Source organism: Carya illinoinensis, chromosome 14, assembly GCF_018687715.1.
Source record: "Carya illinoinensis cultivar Pawnee chromosome 14, C.illinoinensisPawnee_v1, whole genome shotgun sequence".
In the NCBI taxonomy this organism is placed as follows: Eukaryota; Viridiplantae; Streptophyta; class Magnoliopsida; order Fagales; family Juglandaceae; genus Carya; species Carya illinoinensis.
The window spans coordinates 30,793,200-30,815,189 of NC_056765.1; the positions used below are offsets into that span (position 1 = coordinate 30,793,200).

The 21,990-nt window shown below is 35.6% G+C and overlaps 4 protein-coding genes across 16 annotated transcripts in view; all 4 read right to left on the bottom strand.

Moving 5' to 3' along the window:
- LOC122294203 (putative disease resistance RPP13-like protein 1) overlaps positions 1-21,990 on the bottom strand; it is a 79,996-nt gene that overhangs the window by 25,839 nt on the left and 32,167 nt on the right. The window lies entirely within an intron of this gene.
- Positions 407-9,126, bottom strand: LOC122294209 (putative disease resistance RPP13-like protein 1). Of its 12 annotated transcripts, XM_043102777.1 has the most exons (8): positions 5,284-9,126; positions 4,853-5,130; positions 4,240-4,343; positions 3,963-4,111; positions 2,321-2,424; positions 1,631-1,779; positions 1,382-1,526; positions 407-908 (listed from the first exon to the last, which is right to left on the bottom strand). In XM_043102777.1, exons 1-2 carry the CDS (start codon positions 8,918-8,920, stop codon positions 4,928-4,930), a joined length of 3,840 nt encoding a protein of 1,279 aa, XP_042958711.1. In that variant the 5' UTR covers positions 8,921-9,126; the 3' UTR covers positions 407-908; positions 1,382-1,526; positions 1,631-1,779; positions 2,321-2,424; positions 3,963-4,111; positions 4,240-4,343; positions 4,853-4,927. The 12 variants fall into 12 exon arrangements, with proteins under 12 accessions (XP_042958711.1, XP_042958705.1, XP_042958701.1 ...); XM_043102771.1 differs by having other exon boundaries at positions 3,963-4,081; positions 4,858-9,126; XM_043102767.1 differs by having other exon boundaries at positions 4,858-9,126.
- Positions 16,812-17,698, bottom strand: LOC122294215. The gene is made up of 3 exons (XM_043102784.1): positions 17,553-17,698; positions 17,253-17,457; positions 16,812-17,171 (listed from the first exon to the last, which is right to left on the bottom strand). Exons 1-3 carry the CDS (start codon positions 17,686-17,688, stop codon positions 16,898-16,900), a joined length of 615 nt encoding a protein of 204 aa, XP_042958718.1. The 5' UTR covers positions 17,689-17,698; the 3' UTR covers positions 16,812-16,897.
- On the bottom strand, positions 17,717-19,352 carry LOC122293815. The gene is made up of 5 exons (XM_043102272.1): positions 19,151-19,352; positions 18,932-19,032; positions 18,648-18,833; positions 17,812-18,507; positions 17,717-17,722 (listed from the first exon to the last, which is right to left on the bottom strand). The coding sequence occupies exons 1-5, from the start codon at positions 19,350-19,352 to the stop codon at positions 17,717-17,719; spliced, it is 1,191 nt and encodes a 396-aa protein (XP_042958206.1).

The following is a 21,990-nucleotide window of genomic DNA, read 5'->3' on the forward strand; positions in this document are numbered from 1 at the left end:
TGATTTTCAAATGTTATTCTCTAAGTCGTTTAATTTTCCCCCACGGTCTATTGTTTTGGTTGTATCATTTCCCTACCACTGCTTCTATTTATTCTAATTTCTCTCTTAGCTTATTCATGAATTTCTCCCGTTAGTTTCAATATCTTTAAATAAAATTCTGGATGATTTCGTTCTGTAAATACTGTGGTTTCACATGCTCGGACCAATGTCATCATAAATTTTAAGTTCTCTCACGGATGGATGACACACTGGCACTCTGTTTTGATGCTCATGCTTTGTCACAAAGGATTAAACTTATGTCAATGTCACCATGGTAAAACACCATCTTTAGGGCCCAATGGATAAGGTTATTCTCTTATTGCTGTTTTATCAAATCTTCCCCTATACTTTCTGATGTATGAAAGACTGCAGGATAAATTAACTTTTTTATATTTCAGGCCCAAGGATAATACGAAACTGGAACAAGTGAAATTAGTTGCGAGAATATTCAAAGCACGCCCATTGAACAGAAAAGTTGGTACTTGAGTATATTTCCTATGTATTTGAGCTACGCCTATTTACTTGGAATAAAATTCTCTTATTAATTTTTTTAAAAAAAAGTTGGTACTTGAAACCTGTAAAGATGGAATTTGGTATAAATTGCGTCGTTTTGCCTCCTTCCCTTGAAGTTTATGCTTGTGATGTGCAGATTCTCAAGGCCACTTCATTGCCACTTCGAAAGAAGATCCAGCTGTTCGAATTTCCGTCCACCATGATTGGAGCTCTTGATCATACTCCACAAGGCTAGGGTCAAGGTAGTAGTGGTTGACATGGAATCCCAGAGGATGAGACCATCATTGGCGTATGGGTAGTCTTTGATTGTTAGCCTTAGTCCATGAGGAGCAGTTGGATCCTCAACGGCCATTCCCCTGCGTACACAATTGCAAAAGAGCTGATCGATCTTAAAATTTGATATATGCGAATTAATTAGATTATACACATTAATGAAAAGCTATAATATTATTCCACTTGATTGCCAATAAGTTGCAAAACAACAAGTTTTCTGTTTGTTAAGAGTACTTCTACTAATATAATAGGATTTGATTTAGGATAGCGTTTTCCTCCAAACTGGTTTAAAAAAAGTTTCCTCTAATCCCATATATAAAAATGACAAGTGTTCTTAGAACATATGACAATTTATAAGCATATACCTTTTTAAAAATCTAAATTTAAAAACTGTATGTCATGTGTCCCTTCAGTAAGAAAATATGTGTTTCTTTGCACACTCAAAGGACACATGAAAAATTTTTAAATGGGTTGGAGGAGCGGTTTGGAGGAAAACTCTTGTATTTAGTTTTTTATTTTTGAAATCTAAAAGATTGGCTAATTGGAAACTAGGTACCTTCTAATTGGGTCAGTAGGAAGTGATTTCCATGGAATATTTTCCAGTTGCGAATGCAGACTCAATGGTGCCACTTGCATTGATAAGTACTTCTTGAGCCAGAGCATTGATCTCTATTGTGTAACGAAAATGAGGGTGCAACAGTCTGAGATTGGAAAAGAAATCAGTCAAATCATTTCCCTCATTAATATAAATCATATTGAGGTTTGAAGGGAAAACCATAGCAAATAATTAGTTTATAATATATACTAGTGACTAACGAGCTGGTGATAGCCAGAGTCATGGGCAAGGACATGAGCTTTAGCAATCCTCCGTAGCCAAACTTCTGTTGAATGCCAAGAAGGTGCATAAACTTGCTTTCACTACGGCTTTCTGTCCATAACCATAATATGAAATACCTTATCAAAATCAATACTCTATTTTAATTAACGACTTTTCTGAAAAAAAAAAACAATAACAATAGTTGTTTAATTAGGACAGTTTGCTATATAATACAACTCATCACTCAAGCACACCATCTGCAAAATCTTCACGCCATCGCAACAAATCTGCTTTGGAAGAAAAAGAACTATAGTTTTAAAAAGACTTGTAAATAGATTCATTTTTAAAACAATGCATCCAATGTATCCATCTTTTTGTAACTTATCAAACTGCTAAGACAGTGCCAAAACAGAACCAAATTAATTAATCCCCATCCAAAAAATAAATGAAACAACGAGAAAAGACAGCATCATTCATTTTCTTAACTATATAATATACATTAGAAACCATAAAAATATGAACTTATCAAACTGCATTCAGATTTCTTGCCACTTGCTAAATCCAGTTAGATGTTACATTTTACTCTTTCTTGAATTCTCGAAATCTAGCTGGTTTTTCTTAGGAAGAAAAATGGTGTCTGATTTTGATTTTTGTAAAGATTTCTTTAGAAGGACTTACTGATCAAGCTTTTGCTGGCAGTGACATCTGATTTGTTGTAGAAGCAGAGTTTCCATTCTTAACAGAAATTTCCTCAATTTCAGCAACAGGTAAAGGATGGCCACCTGCTTTCAAATATTTTGTTGTGAAATTGTGAACATGATGACCATCTTCTTTTAGAAATTACAGGGGAACTTTTCTTTCATAATAAAAAAATCACACAGGAATTCTCTAACGAGTAAACATAAGCAAATAGAGTTGCATATATATGCTATGGCCAGTATTTAAAATAGTGTACTTAAAATAGAGGAGCAACACCATATACAAGTCTCAAAGGTTTATGAATAATAAAAACACAAATCCGACTAACGTCTACAAGCACTCCATACTACAATTAAATTAAGTACAATCTTAACATGAATACCTTATCAAAAATCAATACTCTATTTTAATTAACGAGTTTTCTTTAAAAAAAATTAAAAAAAAAAAAAAAAGGAAAGAACTGCTAAAAGCAGAGAGCGTTTAGAAAGAAACTGTTTATGACACTTTGCCATATAAGTATAAAACTTATCAATCAAGCAAAACAGCGGCTTAATTTGGAAGAATAGTCATGATATTGTTTTAATTCTAATTTCTGATGCTTAGCTAAGTTCTCTGTACTGTAAGTAAAAAGACTTGTAACTATAAGTACACTTTGCCAACGGCAACACCCACCTTTTTGACATTGATTTTCACTACATCTCTTTACGTTTGAGATGCAATCATGTTCATCTAAAAAATAAGACTACTGTCAGATTTTCTTTATATTTTTTAATGGAAATAGGATCTCTTCAACTGAAATCTGACAATAAAAATAAAAATAATTTTTAAATATAACAATAAATGAAAAACCAGAAAAATAAACTGAGAATGAGATTTTCCCAAAATTTCAGGGGGAGTAGCCAGTTAGATGTCGCATTTTACTCTTTCTTGATCGAATTCCCGACATCTAGCTGGTTTTTCTTAGGAAAAGACACGGTATCAGGTTTTGATTTTGTAGATATTTCCTAATTAAAAGAACTTACTGATCAAGGTTTCGGTCGGTTCGTCAATAAGTTGAAAAACAACAAGTTTTCAGTTTGTTAGAGTACTTCTACGTATAGTTGACGTGGATTACTCATCTTTTACTAATATAATAGGATTTCATTTATGATAGCGTTTTCCCTCCAAACTGGTTTGAAAAAAGTTTCCTCTAATCCCATATATAAAAATGACAAGTGTTCTCAGAACATATGACAATTTATAAGCATATACCTTTCTAAAAATCTAAATTTAAAAACTGTATGTCATGTGTCCCTTCATTAAGAAAATATGTGTTCCTTTGCACGCTCAAAGGACACATGAAAAGTTTTTAAATGGGTTGGAGGAGCGGTTTGGAGGAAAACTCTTTTATTTAATTCTTTGGCATTGTGTATTGAAAATGAGGGTGCAACAGTCTGCAGATTGGAAAAGAGATCAGTCAAATCATTTCCCTCATTACATAAGGCTCTGTTACACAATGAGTTCTTAGCCTGTGAACGAGACCAGTCAAATCATTTCCCTCATTAATATAAATCAAATTGAGTTTTGAAGGAAAAACCATAGCAAATAATTAGTTTATCAAGTACTGGGAAATAATATATACCAGTGACTAACGAGCTGGTGATAGCCAGAGTCATGGGCAAGGACATGAGCTTTAGCAATCCTCAGTAGCCAAACTTCTGTTGAATGCCAAGAAGGTGCATAAACTTGCTTTCACTGCGGCTTTCCGTTCATAACCATAATATGAAATACCTTATCAAAATCAATACTCTATTTTAATTAAGGACTTTTCTGAAAAACAAAAACAAATAACCGCGGGAAGAGAGAGCATTAGGAAACTTTGCAATCGATGTTGAAGATATTTCTTTAGAAGGACTTACCGATCAAGCTTTTCCTGGCACTGACATCTGATTTGTTGTAGATGCGGAGTTGCTATTCTTAACAGAAATTTCCTCAATTTCAGCAACAGTAAAAGGTTGGCCACCTGCTTTCAAATATGTTTTGTTGTGAATTTGTGAACATGATAGACCATCTTCTTTTAGAAATTACACGAGAACTTTTCCCTCATAATAAAAAATCACACAGGAATTCTCTAACGAGTAAACATAAGCAAATAGAGTTGCATATTGCTCGTTCATTGATATACATGCCATGGCCAGTATTGCACATCAATGATATAAATGTTTTTTTTTCATTAATTGTCCTTTTATAACTGAAACTGAGATCTATTGAACCACATTCAATCGAAAGAAACCTGCAAACCATACGAGAGAGACACAACAATATGTTCCGTCAAAGATAGTTTTAAGCATACTTTATTTGAGGAGTAACGTTATGTAATTTATAAAAAAAAAAATGAATCCACTAAAAACGAATAGTTATTTTATTTTACATTTTGTCATGAAGAGATCAACTGTAATTGTATAAATCATTTTGCTCAAAATAAAAATAATCGAATTATATTGATTAATGGTTGTAAAAGCTAATACGTACCTAACTTTGAAAGGTGAATGTACAGTCGCAGCCATCCACCTGTAGTTCATATGTTTGGCTTGTAGAAGAAGCCATTCAAATCTTTTTATAATTAATCCTTACGCTGGGGATGTGAGCAACCTTGCGCCATTCTTTTCCTTTTTTATTTTGCAACTGTTTCTCCAATAGTGGACATCCGCGGATCTCTAGAGAAGAAATGGAGGCAGGAAACCCATCTTTTGGCACGAACTTCAGATTAGGACAATCATAGATCTCCATCTGCTCAAGAGAGGTGAGGCCTTGAATGCCCAAGTTGTCCAAAGATGTTATAGTTGGAATTCCAGAGATGGTAAGAAAGATCAGAGTAGAAATGGAGTCGAACAATCTGTTGTTTGCCGTGACCTTCAGCCTTGGGAGCTTACAGATATATAATGTTTCAAGAAAGGTGAGTTGTTGAAGGCCCTTCTTGTCTAGAGAGGTCATATTTGAAAATCCAGAGATGTTAAGACTGGTCATCTTCATGGGCAGCAAATCCGGCTCTGGAAAACACTTCACATCTTCGCAATTGCCATGGATTGACAATTCTTGAAGAGAGAAGAGTTTTTGTAGGCCCCATGTCGTTCGACAGGCAACGAGCTTGTCACAATCTTCTACGAAAATCGATTTTAAATTGGTAGGCAAGCCCCCTTCACCGAATGATTGCAGCATTGGACACTTACGGATCAATAGTAACTTTAAATTGGTAGGCAAGCCCCCTTCACCGAATGATTGCAGCATTGGACAGTTATAGATAGATAGTGACTCCAGGGATGGAAGGAGTAGGTGCATCTTGTCAGGTAATGACCTTAAATTCCCACAATCACTTATCTCAAATGTTTTCAATTTTTCGGCACGCAATCCTCCATCTGGAAATGATACGAAATTAGGGCAATTCTTGATTCGTATAATCGAGGCGGCTAAATCGTTTTGATGTTGTTCTGAATTAATAAGAGACTTCAGATTCTCACACCCCTTGATGGTGAAAATATCAATCTTTGTGATTAAGTTTACATGAAAGCACCTAAGAGAATCGCAACTATTTCTCAAGTATAACTCTTTGAGGGATGAATAGTTGAAGTGCACTGGGAATTCTAACTTCTTACAGTTTGAGATCGTAAGACTTTTTAATGTGGAGGGTAGACCATCATCGGAAAGTAACATGAGCGAGCAACAACGATCAATTTCCAATTCTTGAAGAGGACTGCTGGAATCCATCATTCCCTCCGGTAGGGACCGTAATGCATCAGATCCTTTAAGTACTAGTTTTTGCAATCCAGATGGCAATTCATTTAACAGAACCTCGTTAACATTTATTAACTCCAATTGACGTAGAGTAGGAGACCTTGGAAGTGAGGCCGCCAGCTGCGAACATTCAACAATCTCAAGTCTGGCTAAAGAAGGAAGATGGATGGGCAACCCTCCTGTTAGCTTGGGGCACTTGATAATCTGAAGTTCTTCAAGACAAGGAAATGCTGCTTCACCTTCATTTTCAGAATCAAAACAAAACCAGTTTTCCCAATTTGGCATGTCTTCAAACGTAAGATATCTCAAGGCTTCGAATGGCCGCTTAAACGTAAAAGAACTGCTACCATAGAACTCCTTACCCACTCTAGCAATTCCATGAAAGCCAATAATATAGAGCTTCTGGAGAGAGTGTAGTTGTCCAAATGATGGCAAGATGTGGCAATATTTACAATTATAGAGATAAAGATATTCTATCTTAGAGAGTGAAGGATGAGCGATCCAATCCGGTAAGCTTTTACCACCATAATTGTTGATAAAGAGATTTTTCAAGTTTGTATGGGGTTGGAGATTCTCCAGTACAGTTATTTGATCACTTTCTGAAATATTGCTAGTTGTATCGTCCCATTTCAACTCCAAACTCGTAAGGTGCTTCTTATCCTTCAACCTTGCATCCAAAGCATCTTCAGGCGATTTGATATTTTGGAGCTTCGTAATAGTGAGATTCCCCCCAATATCTTCAAGATTCCCCAACTCCCCAATGCTCGATCCACAATGTTTGTTGACAACAAATATATCCAAAGTCTGTAAACATTTTAGTCTACCCAGATGTAACGGCATCTTCGTTATGGCACTTCCATATAAATCAAGATGACGCAAACTAATGAGTTTATGCATATCTCTAGGTAATACAGTAAGATTCCAACAACGCCATAATCTCAATGTTTGCAAATTGCACAATTTACATATAGAATTAGGTAGTTTTCTAATTCCTGTCCAAGACAGATCCAAATATCGTAGATGTCGAATTTTGCCAATTGAATCAGGCAACTCAGTCAAATTTCTATAATTTGCAAAGGAAAGCACTCGTAAGAATCTCAACATGGGCCACGAATGGTCATGTGCGAATTTTCTCCTTACGATTAATCCATTCCAATGATCTGTTATTGGGAGAAAAGTGCGCAACCCCTTGGCCTCGTAAAGTGCCTCTAACGTCTTTGGGATGTTTTCCAAGCTTTGTCCAACAATTGATAAATGGCGAGTCTTGTTCGTAAGTTGGAGCGAATTTCCATCCTCCAGTCTAAAGATAAATTGCCCAGATACTAATCTTGCTAAGTCGTTGACAAGATCATGCATTCCGAATGTTGAAGAAGTACTTGATTCTTGAAATAATAACGATCTCGATACCAGATCAACGAAGTTATCATCGCCAACTTGCTCCATTGTTTTGCCTTTAGACTTTTGTAATAGACCTTCTGCCATCCACAATGAGACTAATTCCTCTTTGTCGAAAAAATGATCTTTTGGATATATAGAACAATAAGCAAAGCAACGCTTTAAATGTGAGGGCAAATATTTATAACTTAATCTTAGAGCAGGAATAATTTGATCAGTCGACATGTCCCACAACTCGCTCTTTAATATTTTATTCCAATCATCAGCATCTACATTAGACCACAAGAGAGATCCAATTGTCTTGACAGCTAAAGGGAGACCTTTGCATTTTTCCAGGATTTGTCTTCCAATTGCTTCTAGCTCTGGATGCTTATTGGAGACACTGCCACTAAACGCATGCCTTACAAAAAGTGACCAACATTCTTTTTCTGGTAATGGCTTCAGATTGTGTTTGAAAGTAGTTTGCATAACCGATGCTACTCGTTCTTCACGTGTGGTTATCAAAACTCTGCTCCCTTGTGCTCCAAATCTGAAGGGATTACTTAAGACCTCCCAATTAATATTATTCCAAACATCATCTAAAACAAGTAGAAATTTATTTCCTGTCAAACTCTCCTTTAGCGTACTTTGAAGCCAATTTAGAGTCTTACCATCACCATTAGCGGATGAATATACTCCCTCTAGAATTGCTTTTGTTACCTTAAAGACGTCAAAGTCATCCGAAACACAAGCCCATGCTTTAAGGTCAAAATGTTCCTTCACTTTCTCGTGATTGTATACAAGCTGAGCAAGGGTGGTCTTGCCGAGTCCCCCCATACCGACAATAGCAATCACAAACAACTTATTGCCACTTACCTCATCCGAGAACAAGAAATTAATTATTTTCTCCTTATCATCTTCTCTACCACAAATACCAGATTCTTCAACCAAAGAAGTTGTGGGCAATCTTTCGGATGGTTTCCCTTGAGCTCCTCCTTTTAGACCTATAACGTCCTTTTGTCTTACAAGAGCATTCAATCGGTCAAGCACTTGTTTTATCTTTGGTTCTATTTCCTTGACAAAAGGTTTAAGAGAAGTAGAGATGGTTTTTCGTACCTTGCTTGTAGTGGTATGAAATTCAGCATCCAACTTGCATCGCATGGCTTCGGTATCAATCTCATCCAAGATGTCCTCTGCATCATAGATAGCATCTTTCAACTCACCAAGCCATTCTTTCACGTAGGGATTTGTCACTTGTTTTTCCTCTGCATCTTCAAACACAGCATTCACAGATAGCAAAGCCATCTTCAGGTTGTTCAAGAGTGTGTGGTCGAGTTTTTGTCGCCGAAAAAAGTCAACAAATTCACGAGATGCCACCCTTTCAAAAAACACTTGGAGGAGTGGGGAGAGAAATATGCCTGCAAGCTCAACCATGGTTTCTGCTTTGTAATGGAAGGAATCAAAGGAAATGAAGCAAAAGTGATGAAAAATAGTGGAGAGAAATAAGATTACAAGCCCTCTTTTGCTTCGACGCTAAAACTGAATTTCCATCTACCGCGAAGTGAAGAAATTAATGAGAAATTTCGCAAATCACTTTACCCGAAAACATTTCTTTGTTAATTAGCTCTCTGGCCTTATTGAATGTGGTCGACATTGAACACGTATTGAAGACAAACTGGTGGAATAATGTCATTCAACATGCCACCTACCATTCCATGCAATAATATAGTTTGATTTTTTAATTCATTCCAAGCTTGACTTCCCATCACGACTTGATGAATGTTATAGTCTCATCTACTGAAAAAGGGGCTCTATTGTGAAGTGTGAAGAGTGATATAAAATAAAAGTTAAGATTATCTGCCACTAATCAATCAATATCCTCCAAAGTCTCCATCTTCGTATTCTGTACGGGCTTAAATCTTAATTGTGGAAATTAAAACTCCACAAAAGATTAAAAGAAAAATAACATTTTTGGAGAACGTACAATGTTCATTCCAACTAGACCAATTCATTGCAACGACATTCTTGACCAAGGCGTCAAAAAAACATTTGCAAAGCATTACTGGCCTGGATGTAACCCGCTATGATAGTACTCCATGATACAACATCTCGTTTAGGCATTCGATCAAACCAATCCAGAGCTCAATCCATATCACCTGTCCCTACGTACCCACCAACCATAATATTCCATGAATACAAATCCCACTCCACGCTGTAATCAAACATCCTTCTGGCCTCCTCAACCAAGCCCCAATTCGCATACATCCCAATCAAGGCATTGGTAATAAAAAAAAAAAAAATCCCACATCGACAATATATCAAACCTTCAATACGTTTATATATTATAGACATCTATCATTTATACGGATTCTAAATTAGTAACGCATCCAATAAATTTTTTGTATGTCAGAAAGTTTATTGTGTGTCTAGCTTTTTTATAAAAGAAAAATCAATTTTAAAATGATTGGTATAATTACAAAGTTTGTTGTGTCTATAGTTTTAAAAAACAGGCTGTATTACAGAGTTTTATTGTTTGTCTAGTTTTAAACAAATCATTTTTTAAATGATTGGTATTACGGCGTTTATTGTGTCTAGTTTTTTAAAAAATTGATGAATTGATAAACTGGGATTTTTTATATTATAACATTTATTGTTTGTCTACGTTTTAATATTATTTATACAAAAACTAGCCCGAAAATAAAATCAAAATATTAATACAGCATTTAATACCATAAAGTTTGACACAAACCAACTATCAATTTTAAAATGATCGATATTACATATAATTTAAAAATTAAAACAAATTTAAAAAGCTGGGTATTACTAGACAATATGCCATTGTTATATCGATGTGTCATCCACGGGATCGGGTCAAAGCGGACACCCTTTATACTGGAAGTAGAGTATATAAACCTATAGAAGCATTTATATATATATATATAGTCGGTGTGGGACTTTATAATTGGGGTTTAGACTAAACCCACCACCTTTTTTACCTCTCTTCAAACCTCGTCACCTCCTTCTTCTTCAGTCACGTTAAACCAGAGAGAATAGAGAGACAAAGATATATAATAGTTGGCTGTATTCATAACAAGTTTTTAGAAAATTAAGAAAGAAACATTTGACGGGCAATTCTCTCGTTAGTCCAACTGTCAATTATTACTTAATTACCATATTCATGATTATAATTTTGAGTTAGGATGTTAATTCTACCTTGCTCTTCCAAGATCTATCAGCAAACCAAACAGGGGTGAGAGCAAATATGAGCATTAAAGCAAATTGAGTAGAGCGAAACCACAAACCTAGTTTCCCTCGCAATGCCGCTCTCCAATAACTTAGAAAAACCCCAAGTCATGACCAGATTGACCATACACAGCATCCCATTGCTTGCATGCCCACTTTCTAATTTCTAATGTTTTCCAGAATAAATATACATAATAGGAACAAAACAAACTGAAAGTCTTTAAAATAAGAAACAATTAATAGCCAAGATCCAATAAATGTAAAGAATATCATGTAAAAGAACGTACGAAGAAATGAAGCATGAAGAGCAAAGGAGGAGGAGGAGCAATGAAGGTGGCAGTGCGGGTTTGGTTTGGATATCTGGAAGAAGCGTGTCCCACATCGATCGTACTGTTTTTTGAATACTGATTTAGAAAGTTGTTAATTAAAATATTGACCTTTTTTATAATTCAAAATTCAAAACTCAAGTTAAAAAAGAAAAACTGATAAAATGATACTGTTATTTAGTACATGTAATATTGTTGTTACATGTATAACTATACTTGTATTTATATTAATTTGATAGATGGTCAAATGAGAGTTCTTGTTACAATAAATATTTAGATTAGAAAAATTCTAACCAGAAGTCCACGCACCACATACCACACTTTTTTATTTATTTTTATTTTACCAAATGTTTGATATATAGATAATTAGTAGAATAATTCAATTAGTTTAAAAAGAATAAACTAAAAAAATTTTAAAAATTAAAAAAAAATATAATGTGTTGTGTGTGGACTTATGTGTAGCAAAGATTGGAGAGTCAATATATTCCCAACCCTCTCCACCCTAACTCTTGGAGAAGCTAGCTACTAGTTAGTAGCCAGGAAAATAAGATTAAAACTCAAACAATGAAATTAAAGAACGCATATGTCAATTTTGGTTGCGAATAGTCTTTTCGTTGCAATAAATTTGTCACAAGAGTCTGTTTTTCTTGTAGTGCGTTCAATATACAAAAATCAGTCTTAAATAACTTGTTGGCTTAAAGCATACACATTATATATATATATATACACACACACGATTACCACATGATTTCATCCACTTCAATTGGTTTTACAGGTAGGAATTCATGCCTATTCCCACTCTCTCAAAAATAAAAATAAAGATATTACATATTACATATAAAAAATATATATTTACAAACTAATGTGGTTTTTTATAATCCGTTAATATATTTACATTTCAATAAAAATAATTTTATCATTTGACATATTATATTAAACCGCGTCAATTTATTCATTTATTTTTATATAATCATTTTATATACATAGTATTTCTCTATTAATATATCATTTGCACAAGCAAATGCGCGAAATGGTTTTGTTAGATGTAGTACTAACTTTCATCCAAACAACACCATGTCACAAAGGATTTATTTAAAAATTATAGCTAATAACTACATTTTGACACTCTGTCATTCCTTTACTTCGATCCTTTCCACTTCGTTGTCCTCGCCATTGGTCGGTAAGGTATATTCCACTTTCCATTGCCCCAAACACCCTCGTTATTACCATTTATAGATTAGGTGGTAAACAGGGAGGGAAAAGAAAGGAAAAGAAAAGAAAAGGAAAATAAGAATAATTAAAAAGAAAAAAAAAAAGGAAAACTAGGAGAGAAAGGACACGCGTGAAAGGCTTTGGCTCTCTTTCTCTCTCAAACATATGCGGAGGATGCACATTAATATGGTCTGAGTCCAAGTTTGGAACTTTTAAATTGTATAATGAGAAGAAGTGTCAACCTATTCTTCTTAGAAGTAGATGGCTATGCAAGAATAAGAATCCCAACTACTACAAAACCCTCAAATGCTCCTTGATGCTTTGTTCTGTGAGGGAGTGAGATCGAACACTGATGAAAAAATAAAAAAGCATAGACGTTTTCCGTTTGGTTCTGGTAGAGAATGACATGGCATGGGACGATGATGAGCTATCTAAAGAAGGACAGACCCATGTGTATCTGAGGAGTCTAATCTCATATGAGCCTCTAATGGTGGCTGTAAGAGACTTGAAGGAACTGGGGTGCGGGGGAGCTAGTGAACAGGGTCTGGGACTCTAGGGGCTCTGGTAAAGGAAGGGGTGAAGGGGGTCAAGGTGGGCAAGGGGATGGCATCTCGGGGAATGGAGAGGGTAAAATAAAACAATGGACGTGGCAGTGTGTCATAGTTTGTGAGATCCTCTGTGTTTATAGTGTTTTCCTTACTATTTTTCAAGGCTTGAAAAATTAGAATCGGGTAAAGACTGATTCAATCAATTATCGGGTGATTCAGGACTATTTTGAATCAGATACTTCAATGTTGATAAAAAGTATATCATATTTGATGCAATTCAAACATTTTATATCATGTATAAAAGAGTATAAAATATAAATTTATTAATTAGTTTCAATAAAAAATCATATAAATCTAAATAATTTTAATAAATATGTAATCTATGTATTTAACCTCATTTGCCTTATATACAAAAAATATAAAGATCATTTATAAGTTATAAACACATGGCAAATATAGTATTTTATGCACAACTATAAATTTAATATAAAATACCTATATTAAAGAGCTACACATGTTTTATGCACAACCATCTCCTCAACTTTTTGTTCAACTAAAAATAAAAAATAAAGAACTACATGTTTTATCTTTTAATTTCTTTACAATTCTTATTGAATATAATTATGAAAAGGTTAATATATGTTTAGTTCTATCATATTTTTATACAAAAAATTAAAAGAAATGTTGAGTTGTTACAACTTAAAATAAATACAGTTATGATTCGGTTCAAATCCGTCTAAAATAGGCTAGATCAATCTGAATCAGTCGATTGAAGTAGTTCAATGAACAATTCAAAATATTCATTAAAATCGATCTGGTTTCTTACAAATTCAATTTGAATCGATTAAATCGACCTGAATGGAATTGTTTTTTCGAGCCTTGCTATTTTCTAGTTTTTTTTTTTTTTTTGTGATATTCGTAATAAGAAGATTGAGGTAAAATTGATTATTTCAATGTAATATAAATATATATAATCCAGTTAATTATAAATATAATATGAACTCAAAGGTCTCTACCCCGTCAAGAAATTGGAATGATGTTGCCTATTCAGACCGATGTATGTGATATTCTACAAATTTTTACTAACACATCAAGACATTTTTGCTTATCTAGAAAATCACACTACATTGTAGCTTATTTGAGATTAAAAAATATTTTAATATGTGCTAGAATTTAGAGAGACTCGAGTTTTAGAAAGAATTGTCTTTTCTTGTATAGTCATCTCACCGATTACATTGATGGTAGAGTAAATATATATACACATGAGGGAAGAATATTCCCTCACAATTACAGCTAATACAGACAAGAGAAAATGACGTGCTATTATAAAAAATGGTTTGTTGAAGGTAGCCTGGAGGATTTCGTCTTGTTCTGTGGCATGGCTTGAGAAGAGTTTGGGCATGGTGCTGTTGGTGCATGAGTTTTTGCTATTGAATGGTTTGCATGTATTGGGTCGTGAGCGTTGTTGTGTGCATTGCTTTCATGCACTAGATGTGGTGCTTTGTCAGAACCCCTCAAGTCAAGCGGTAGAGTCCTTAAGCGTAGACTTGAACACAAAGTTTGGAATCTTGCAATAAATAGTGACTTGGTTAGGGCATCTGCTAACTAGTCTTTTCCTAAGATGAAGGCCACAGGTAGGGATTTATTTAACACTCTTGTTCAAACGAAATGAATGTCTGTTTCCACATGCATAGTTCTAGCATGGAAAACGGCATTGGATGACAAATACGTAGCCCCTAAGTTATCACTGCAAAGGCCAAATCTAGCCTTGTAAAAGATAAATACTGAAGTGATCCAACTATACTTTTTTAGAGTGAAGGGTCTTCAAACAAATTTCCACAATGCCTACTTAATCTGACCGAAGTGGCCATCGGCATTTTAAAAGGCTTAGTTGAAGCCATGTTGGCCTTTTGGAGGACTTCAGCGATGTATTTCCTTTGAGTGAGAATGGGCTCATGCTTTGTGTAGGTTGCCTCAATGCCTAGGAAGAAATTAAGTCGACCAAGATATGTGATGGGAAACTCTAAACATAGGCATGAATTAAGTCTATGATGCACACCATACTCAACCCACTGACAAGTAGTCATCTACGTAGACCAATACATATAGGCTTGAAGATCCATGAATGCGAATAAAAAGTGATGAATCGGCAGTTGAAACATTGAAGCCAAGATCAATTAGTTTTTGACTTAGGTGAGAGTATCATGCTCGTGGTGATTGTTTGAGGCCATATATGACTTTGCGGAGCTTACACACATGCATGGGGTACTGAGGATGGGCAAATCCTGATGGTTGTGTCATGTACATTATCTCGGAGAGAGGGCCATGCAAGTATGCATTTTGCACATCATACTATTGAACATGCCATCCGTTGGTTACAACTAGGGATATTACGAGTTTGATTGTTGTGGCCTTCGCAACTGGGCTGAAGGTTTGATCATAGTCCAGACATAATTTTTGTAGGAACCCCTTTGCTACCAACCTCACCTTTCTCCTTTCAATGGTTCTATCGGCAAATCTTTTTGTTCGGAAAATCCACTTGGATGACACAATGTTGGGTGCCTTAGATGCAAGGACTAAAGTCCAAGTTTCATTTGCCAAGAGGGTGTTGAATTCTTTAGACATGGCTTGATGCAATTCTAGGAATTGTTGGGCAATAGAGAAGCATGATGGTGTTTCTGGTATTTCCGTAGGGATAGATACATGAGCCTGTGGTGGTGGTGGTGGCCACCAGAAGGCGCCATCAGTGAATTGACGTGGGCGGGAGGACTGAGTTTGGGAATGGGTTACAATTGTTCAAGGTAAGGTATTTTGGTTAGGAGGTTGTGTGTTATTATGCAAAGACTCAGGGAAGTGGGGTTGTGAGGTAGAAGATGATGGAATTGGGCCAAGGATGCTCTAGGCATGAGTTTGTATGACTTGGGCAATATTAAAAAGAGGAAGAGAAACAATGTTGGGCTTGGTCATGGGTTGAGGAAATGTTGCTTCATCATGTTTTATGTTTTTAGAGATGTATGTTCTTTTAGTTGGAATGTGATAGCATATAGACCCTTTGTGGGCTAGGCTAATGCCAAGGCAAATACATTGTAGAGCCCGATACTCAAACTTCTGTTTGTTGTAAGCTCGTGTGAGAGGCCAGCAAGCAAAACCGAAGACATGGATTGAATTTAAATCTGGTTCTTTTTTATGAAAAAAAAATTGAGACGATTGATTTAGTGATGATGAAGGAATCATGTTGATTGATTGAACTGCATGCTGAAAGGTATATGGCCAAAAAGTTAAAGGAATGGATGCATGTGCAAGGAGGGCTAATCCAGAGTCAACAATATGCCCATGCTTTCTCTCAGGTTTGTGGCCGTTGTGTCAGGATACCAGGTACCGTCAGTGGCATAGGTTGAGGCACTATAATCAGCACAGGCAGGGGCAACAGATGTATATGCTTGATTAAAGCGGTAAAGGCATGTGAGAGCTATGTGACCTATCCTGTTGTAAACTTGGCACACAGAGCGGGATTCAGAACCAATCGAAAAGGAACTTGTTGAGATATTACCTAAAGAGCCTACAGGGCCACGACCATGATTGCCTTGACGGCCCCCTCGATTGCCACGATTTGAGTTTTGCCTGCCGTGTTGAGGTGGGCCACAACCACATCCTCTAGCAAAAAAGTTTGCTAAGGGATTTGAGAAATTAGTGGTATTGACTACAAGATGGTGTAGCCTTGCCTCATGAGCAAGGAGATGACCCAAGAGTGTCTTTGTTGGAATAGGATCTACTTTGCTGGTAACTGATGAAACCAGAGAATCATAGTTTGGACCAAAGTTTTAAAATCCGTTCAGGTGACCATTCCGGTTGAGGCACTGGAACGGAATATTTCGGTACCGGTAAGTTTCGGTGTACCGTTCCGAGATAGACATTATATAGATAAATTATATATAATAACTATATTTCAAAACAAAATCAATACAATTCTTAAAAGCATACATACCTGATAACTTAATAATATTTCTCCATAGTGAATACAAGTCTTAAACACACATTTATAAAACTAAATAAAATATCATAAGTTCTCAATCCAACTGTAATCATTCATTTTCATCAATAAGACAAAAAGGATCAACATTAGCAAAGCTACTCAAAATATTTTCGTCAATGTCATTGTCACCACCATCATCATCAATATCAAGACCAACATTAACACCCTCTTCCAAATTTTGTGAGGCTAATGGCTCCTCAATACTTCCCCAATCCAAGTCTTCTCCATCAATAAGCTCTGATTCTTCACCTACCAATTCCTCCATCAAGTCAATATTCTCAAGATTGATTGGATCCAAAGCATCTCTTCCCCTCTTTATGTTTCTGCCAAAATAAAAGTCACACGTAAGTGAAAATATTACATATTTTTCAACAATTAAAAACATTATTTTTGAAAAAGTTTACCTCTCACGGAGCTTCAAGTTATAACGAACAAATACTAAATCATTCAAACGTTTATGCTCTAATCTATTCCTCTTCTTTGAATGAATAAATTCAAATGTACTCCAATTTCTTTCACAGCCAGTTGCACTACAACATTGACTTAATATGCAAATTGCAAACGTTTGAAGAGCTGGAAACTCATTTCCAAAAGTACCCCACCATGCAACTACAACAAAAGTGCAATTATAAATTATTACTTAAAATTAAATAAAAGAATTAAAATATAGATTCACACTATTTAACAAAGGATATTGAGGTTACCTGGATTACTTTTTTCACGCTGGCGTATTGCTATAGGTTGTCCAAAATCACCGTGTGCATTCTTATACATGTCAATTTGTTGAATGATCTCATCTTGCTTATCAATATCAGGTTCCATCTTTACAACGCAAGTCATAAACTCTCTAGAAACATCATTTTTACTTTTAAAGCTAGGGTTAAAGTAAATTTCAGGATTAAGAAGACAACCTGCTGCATGTAATGGACTATGAAGTTGCTTATCCCACCTAGCATCAATGACCCTGATGAATGGCATAAATGCAGAAACTTTGTTCTTCAATCTTGCTTTTATATTCTCTTTGGCTTTCTCCATTGCATTATACAAGTATCCCATTGCAGGCTTCTCATCCCCATCGACAAGTTGTAGTACTCGAACCAAAGGCTCGCTGATTGTTACAATAAACTGACATTGAGCCCAAAACTCTCTATCTTCTAGAACAATCCCAGCTATCTCCTTCCTTATGTTGCTTTTAGAATAACTTGATACAATCCACTTATCACAAGTGAACATTTGTCGAAGCTCTTTCTTAAACAACAGTAAGCATTGGATACTTAAAAAATTTGTAGCAAACCTTGTGACTGCAGGGCGACATAAATCATGACCTTTGGTGAAGTCCTTTCTCATCAAAGCCAAAACCCAAGCATGGTTATAAATGAATTTCGTTATCTTCCTTGCCTTCTTTATAGTTTCATCAATAATAGGAAAATGTCTGGGATCACAAAAATTCTCTAACATCAAATCTATACAATGAGCTGCACAAGGGGACCAAAAGAAAGAGCCATACTTTTGTTGTAACTTTTTTCCTACAGCCTTATAATTCACATCATTGTCTGTTATGAATTGCACAATATTCTCCACCCCAACTTCTTGAACAACTTCATCAAAAATTTTAAATAATGTTTCAGCATCTTTTCTAAGGCCCGATGTATCAATAGACTTTAAAAACATTGTACATTTGGGCAATAAACCAAAAAGTTAATTATTGGTTGTTGCCTCTGATTTGTCCAACCATCTGCCATTAGTGAACAACCACTATCCCTCCAAGATGTTTTAATATCTAAGAGATAATTCTGAACCTCAGTCACAGAATTCTTCAACAAATTTCCTCTCAACTCATGTAAAGAAGGACCCTTGAATCCTGGCCCGATGGCAGCTATAACATCTATAGCTGGTTGATAAAACTTAGATTGAGATGCATTGAAAGGTAAATTAGCATCATACCACCAATTTGCTATAGCCATTTTTGCTTTGTCAATCATTTCCTTTGAACACATAGCACTCTTAATAGAGAAGGTTGAGAGTCAGGACTTGCTCTTGGAGCAAAAAATCTGCTAAATGGCCCCGTTGACTTTCCACTTACTTTCTCCTTCCCCTTCCCCTTCCCCTTTGAATCATGAACGTGTCCTTGACTCCCTCCCTCATACTCATCATCACCAACATCAACATCATCATATGTTAAATCTACAGGGCTTCCACATCCAATCTCTAAGCTTAGTTTTCTTTTTTTCTCTTTGTTTTTTTTTCATTTCATTGATCAACTCTTTCATTTGCCATTTTATATCATCAGGGAATTTTTTACATGCTTCTACATCACCTGAAATCCCACCTAGATGATGCTTCAACCTCGTGACTCCGCCACCTCTAATGATTTTGCTACAATAAAGACATTGAGTATTATTTCTTGCTCCTGGCACTACACGTGCATGGGACCATGCTGGATCCTCTGATCTAGCAAGAGCAAATGCCGTAGAGGTAGTACTATTTGATTGACAACTAGACATTTATAATTTATATACCCCTACATTATGAAAAAAAAAAAATCAACTAATTTAGAAATGCACATATATTTGGAAAGACTTAAACGAAAATAAGAGAGAATTTCAAGATCTTTTAAATAATATTCATTCAATAGATCAGATATTATATGGTCCGAATCCAATGATCAATATCGATATATGTTTCCGAAATAGTAATTTGGATAATTAAAAATAACTAAAAATAGTCATGTTGATTATATTCACATACATATGTATGATATTCAACATGATCGAGCTTTATGAGGTCTAGCTGGGATGCCAGATATCATCAAATGTATTATTAAGATTGAGAAATGTTATAAAGAAATCTTCAGTACTACACACCTCAACATAATCAATATGTGATTTATCGTTTTTGTACTGATATTTAAAGGCAATATGTCTCATAACTCAATATTAAGAAATTATATTTAATTATATCCTTTTTATCTTCAATCATATCCTTTTTATGCACATATAGTTAGCATCATTCGACGAAATCGGAAGGGAAATATGGTATACCTGCACAGATCGATCTAGATCTAGGAATTGGGAATCGGAATGGCAGAGGGAAAATCAGAGGAACGAAATCAGAGGCCAAAAGCCAGAGCTGCCGGCTGCGGGCGACGGCGACGGCATCGTTGTTGCTACCCAAGACTGACGAACAGAGCTGCCGGCTGCAACGGGGAGGTGGCGTCGTCGGAGTGCTCCTGAGGAGATCAGATTTGGATTTCCGGCCGGAAATGAGAAGAACGGGAAATGAAGAAAATAGAAATGGAAGAGAAAGAGAAACTGAGTTGAAACTTGAAACTTGAAACGCGAAGGGGGGAGAAATGAGAATCGGGAGATGACAGAAGTTCAGACTTCAGAACGGCGCACGGAGAAGAACAAAAGAAAGAAAGAAAGAAACCGGAGAAAAAATAAAACCAAAGGAAAAATGAAGAAAAAATGTAAATTACGAAAATGCCATGATATTAATCTTAATTACAAAAATGCCACCGTTTGTTAAATTTCAGACCGAAAAGTGTATTCCGGCCGGAATGGACCGGAACACGGCGAAACGGCCAGAATTTGTAGCTGAATGAAATATATAGAGTTCCGGTTTCGGCTACTGTTCCGGAACGGAAAATTCCGACAATTCCAGCCGGAACAGAACGGATTTCAAAACTTTGGTTTTGGACCTTGTCCAGCTAATCGGTATGGTACAAACAGAAGAAGGTAGCAGATGCCCAGCCTCAGCCATTGTATCGGCAAGAGCTTTGGCACGTCCAAAATAAATTGCGATAGAATCAGAACCCTTCTTAAGGGAGGCCAGTTTAAGTTGTGTTTGCACTTTCCATAGTAAGTAGTTTTCGGGAGTGAGTTTTACAAAAAGGATGTGCGAGAAGTTTGGTAAGGGAAGGGAGGATGGAGTGGTGAAGGAGACGATGCTAGAGGTCGGACATTGTTGGACGATTAGTCCTTGGTATGCTCTGATACCATGCTAGAATTTAGAGAGACTTGAGTTTTAGAAAGAATCATCTTTCTTTGTATATTCATCCACAGATTACATTGATGTTAGAGTAAATATATATACACATGAGGGAAGAATATTCCCTGACAATTACAGCTAATACAGACAAGAGAAAAGGTCATGCTGTAGTAACAAATGGTTTGTTGAAGGCAGCCTGGAGGATTTCGTCGTGTTCTGTGGCGTGGCTTGAGCAGAGTCTGGACATGGTGCTGCTGGTGCATGGGTTGTTGTTGCTGAATGGTTTGCATGTATTAGGATTGGAGCGTTGTTTTCTGCATGGCTTTCATGCACTAAACGTGGTGCTTTGACAATATGTAATACTTAAATAACTTAATGTTATTATTAAAGAGCTTTTAAGACGATTTAAGTACTTTTTAAGGCTTCCAACACAATCCCAAACAGGTTCTTGTAGTAAAACCTCTCACATTAACAACTATACAAATTAAGACTAATAAAATAAAATAAAAAAATTTGAGTCAATAAATCTGCATTCATGAAAATTTTTGAATTGATTATTTTAAAATAAAAAAAATTAAAATTTATATATAATACAATTTAAGTATTTGAAATCATGTATAAAAGAGTATAGTATGAATCCATTGATCAATTGGAATAAGAAGATGATTTGAATCAATATGAGAATGTAATTAATGTGTTTCTGAGCAGAAGGTTAAAAGGCTCCCCAGAGATCCCAATCTGGGCGAGGAAGGCATCGAAAGGAGACCCTACAGGTGGATTGCTTCTAGCTGATCTCTGGTCCTTGCGAACAAGGCACCGAGGTAAAGATGACAAATTTGCTAGCGGAGACATCTTTAACTCAGAAATTAGTCGAGAACCAGAGCCTTATCTAAGGCAGTGAAAGTTCTCGGATACCTCATCATAAAAAAGAATGTAATTAATGTATTTGACCTCAACCATCCTCATTTCTTCTTAAAATATTCTCATCTTAGAAGATAAATACCAATTATGGGCATATTGAAATGCTACTATTTTGTGCACGGTCACACATTTAATATGAATTAATCATTTTCTCTTAATTTTCTTGCCTGTCTAAATAAAGTAAAGAACTTCATGCTTTATTTTTTCGTTCTTTCTATTCATCTTGTTCGA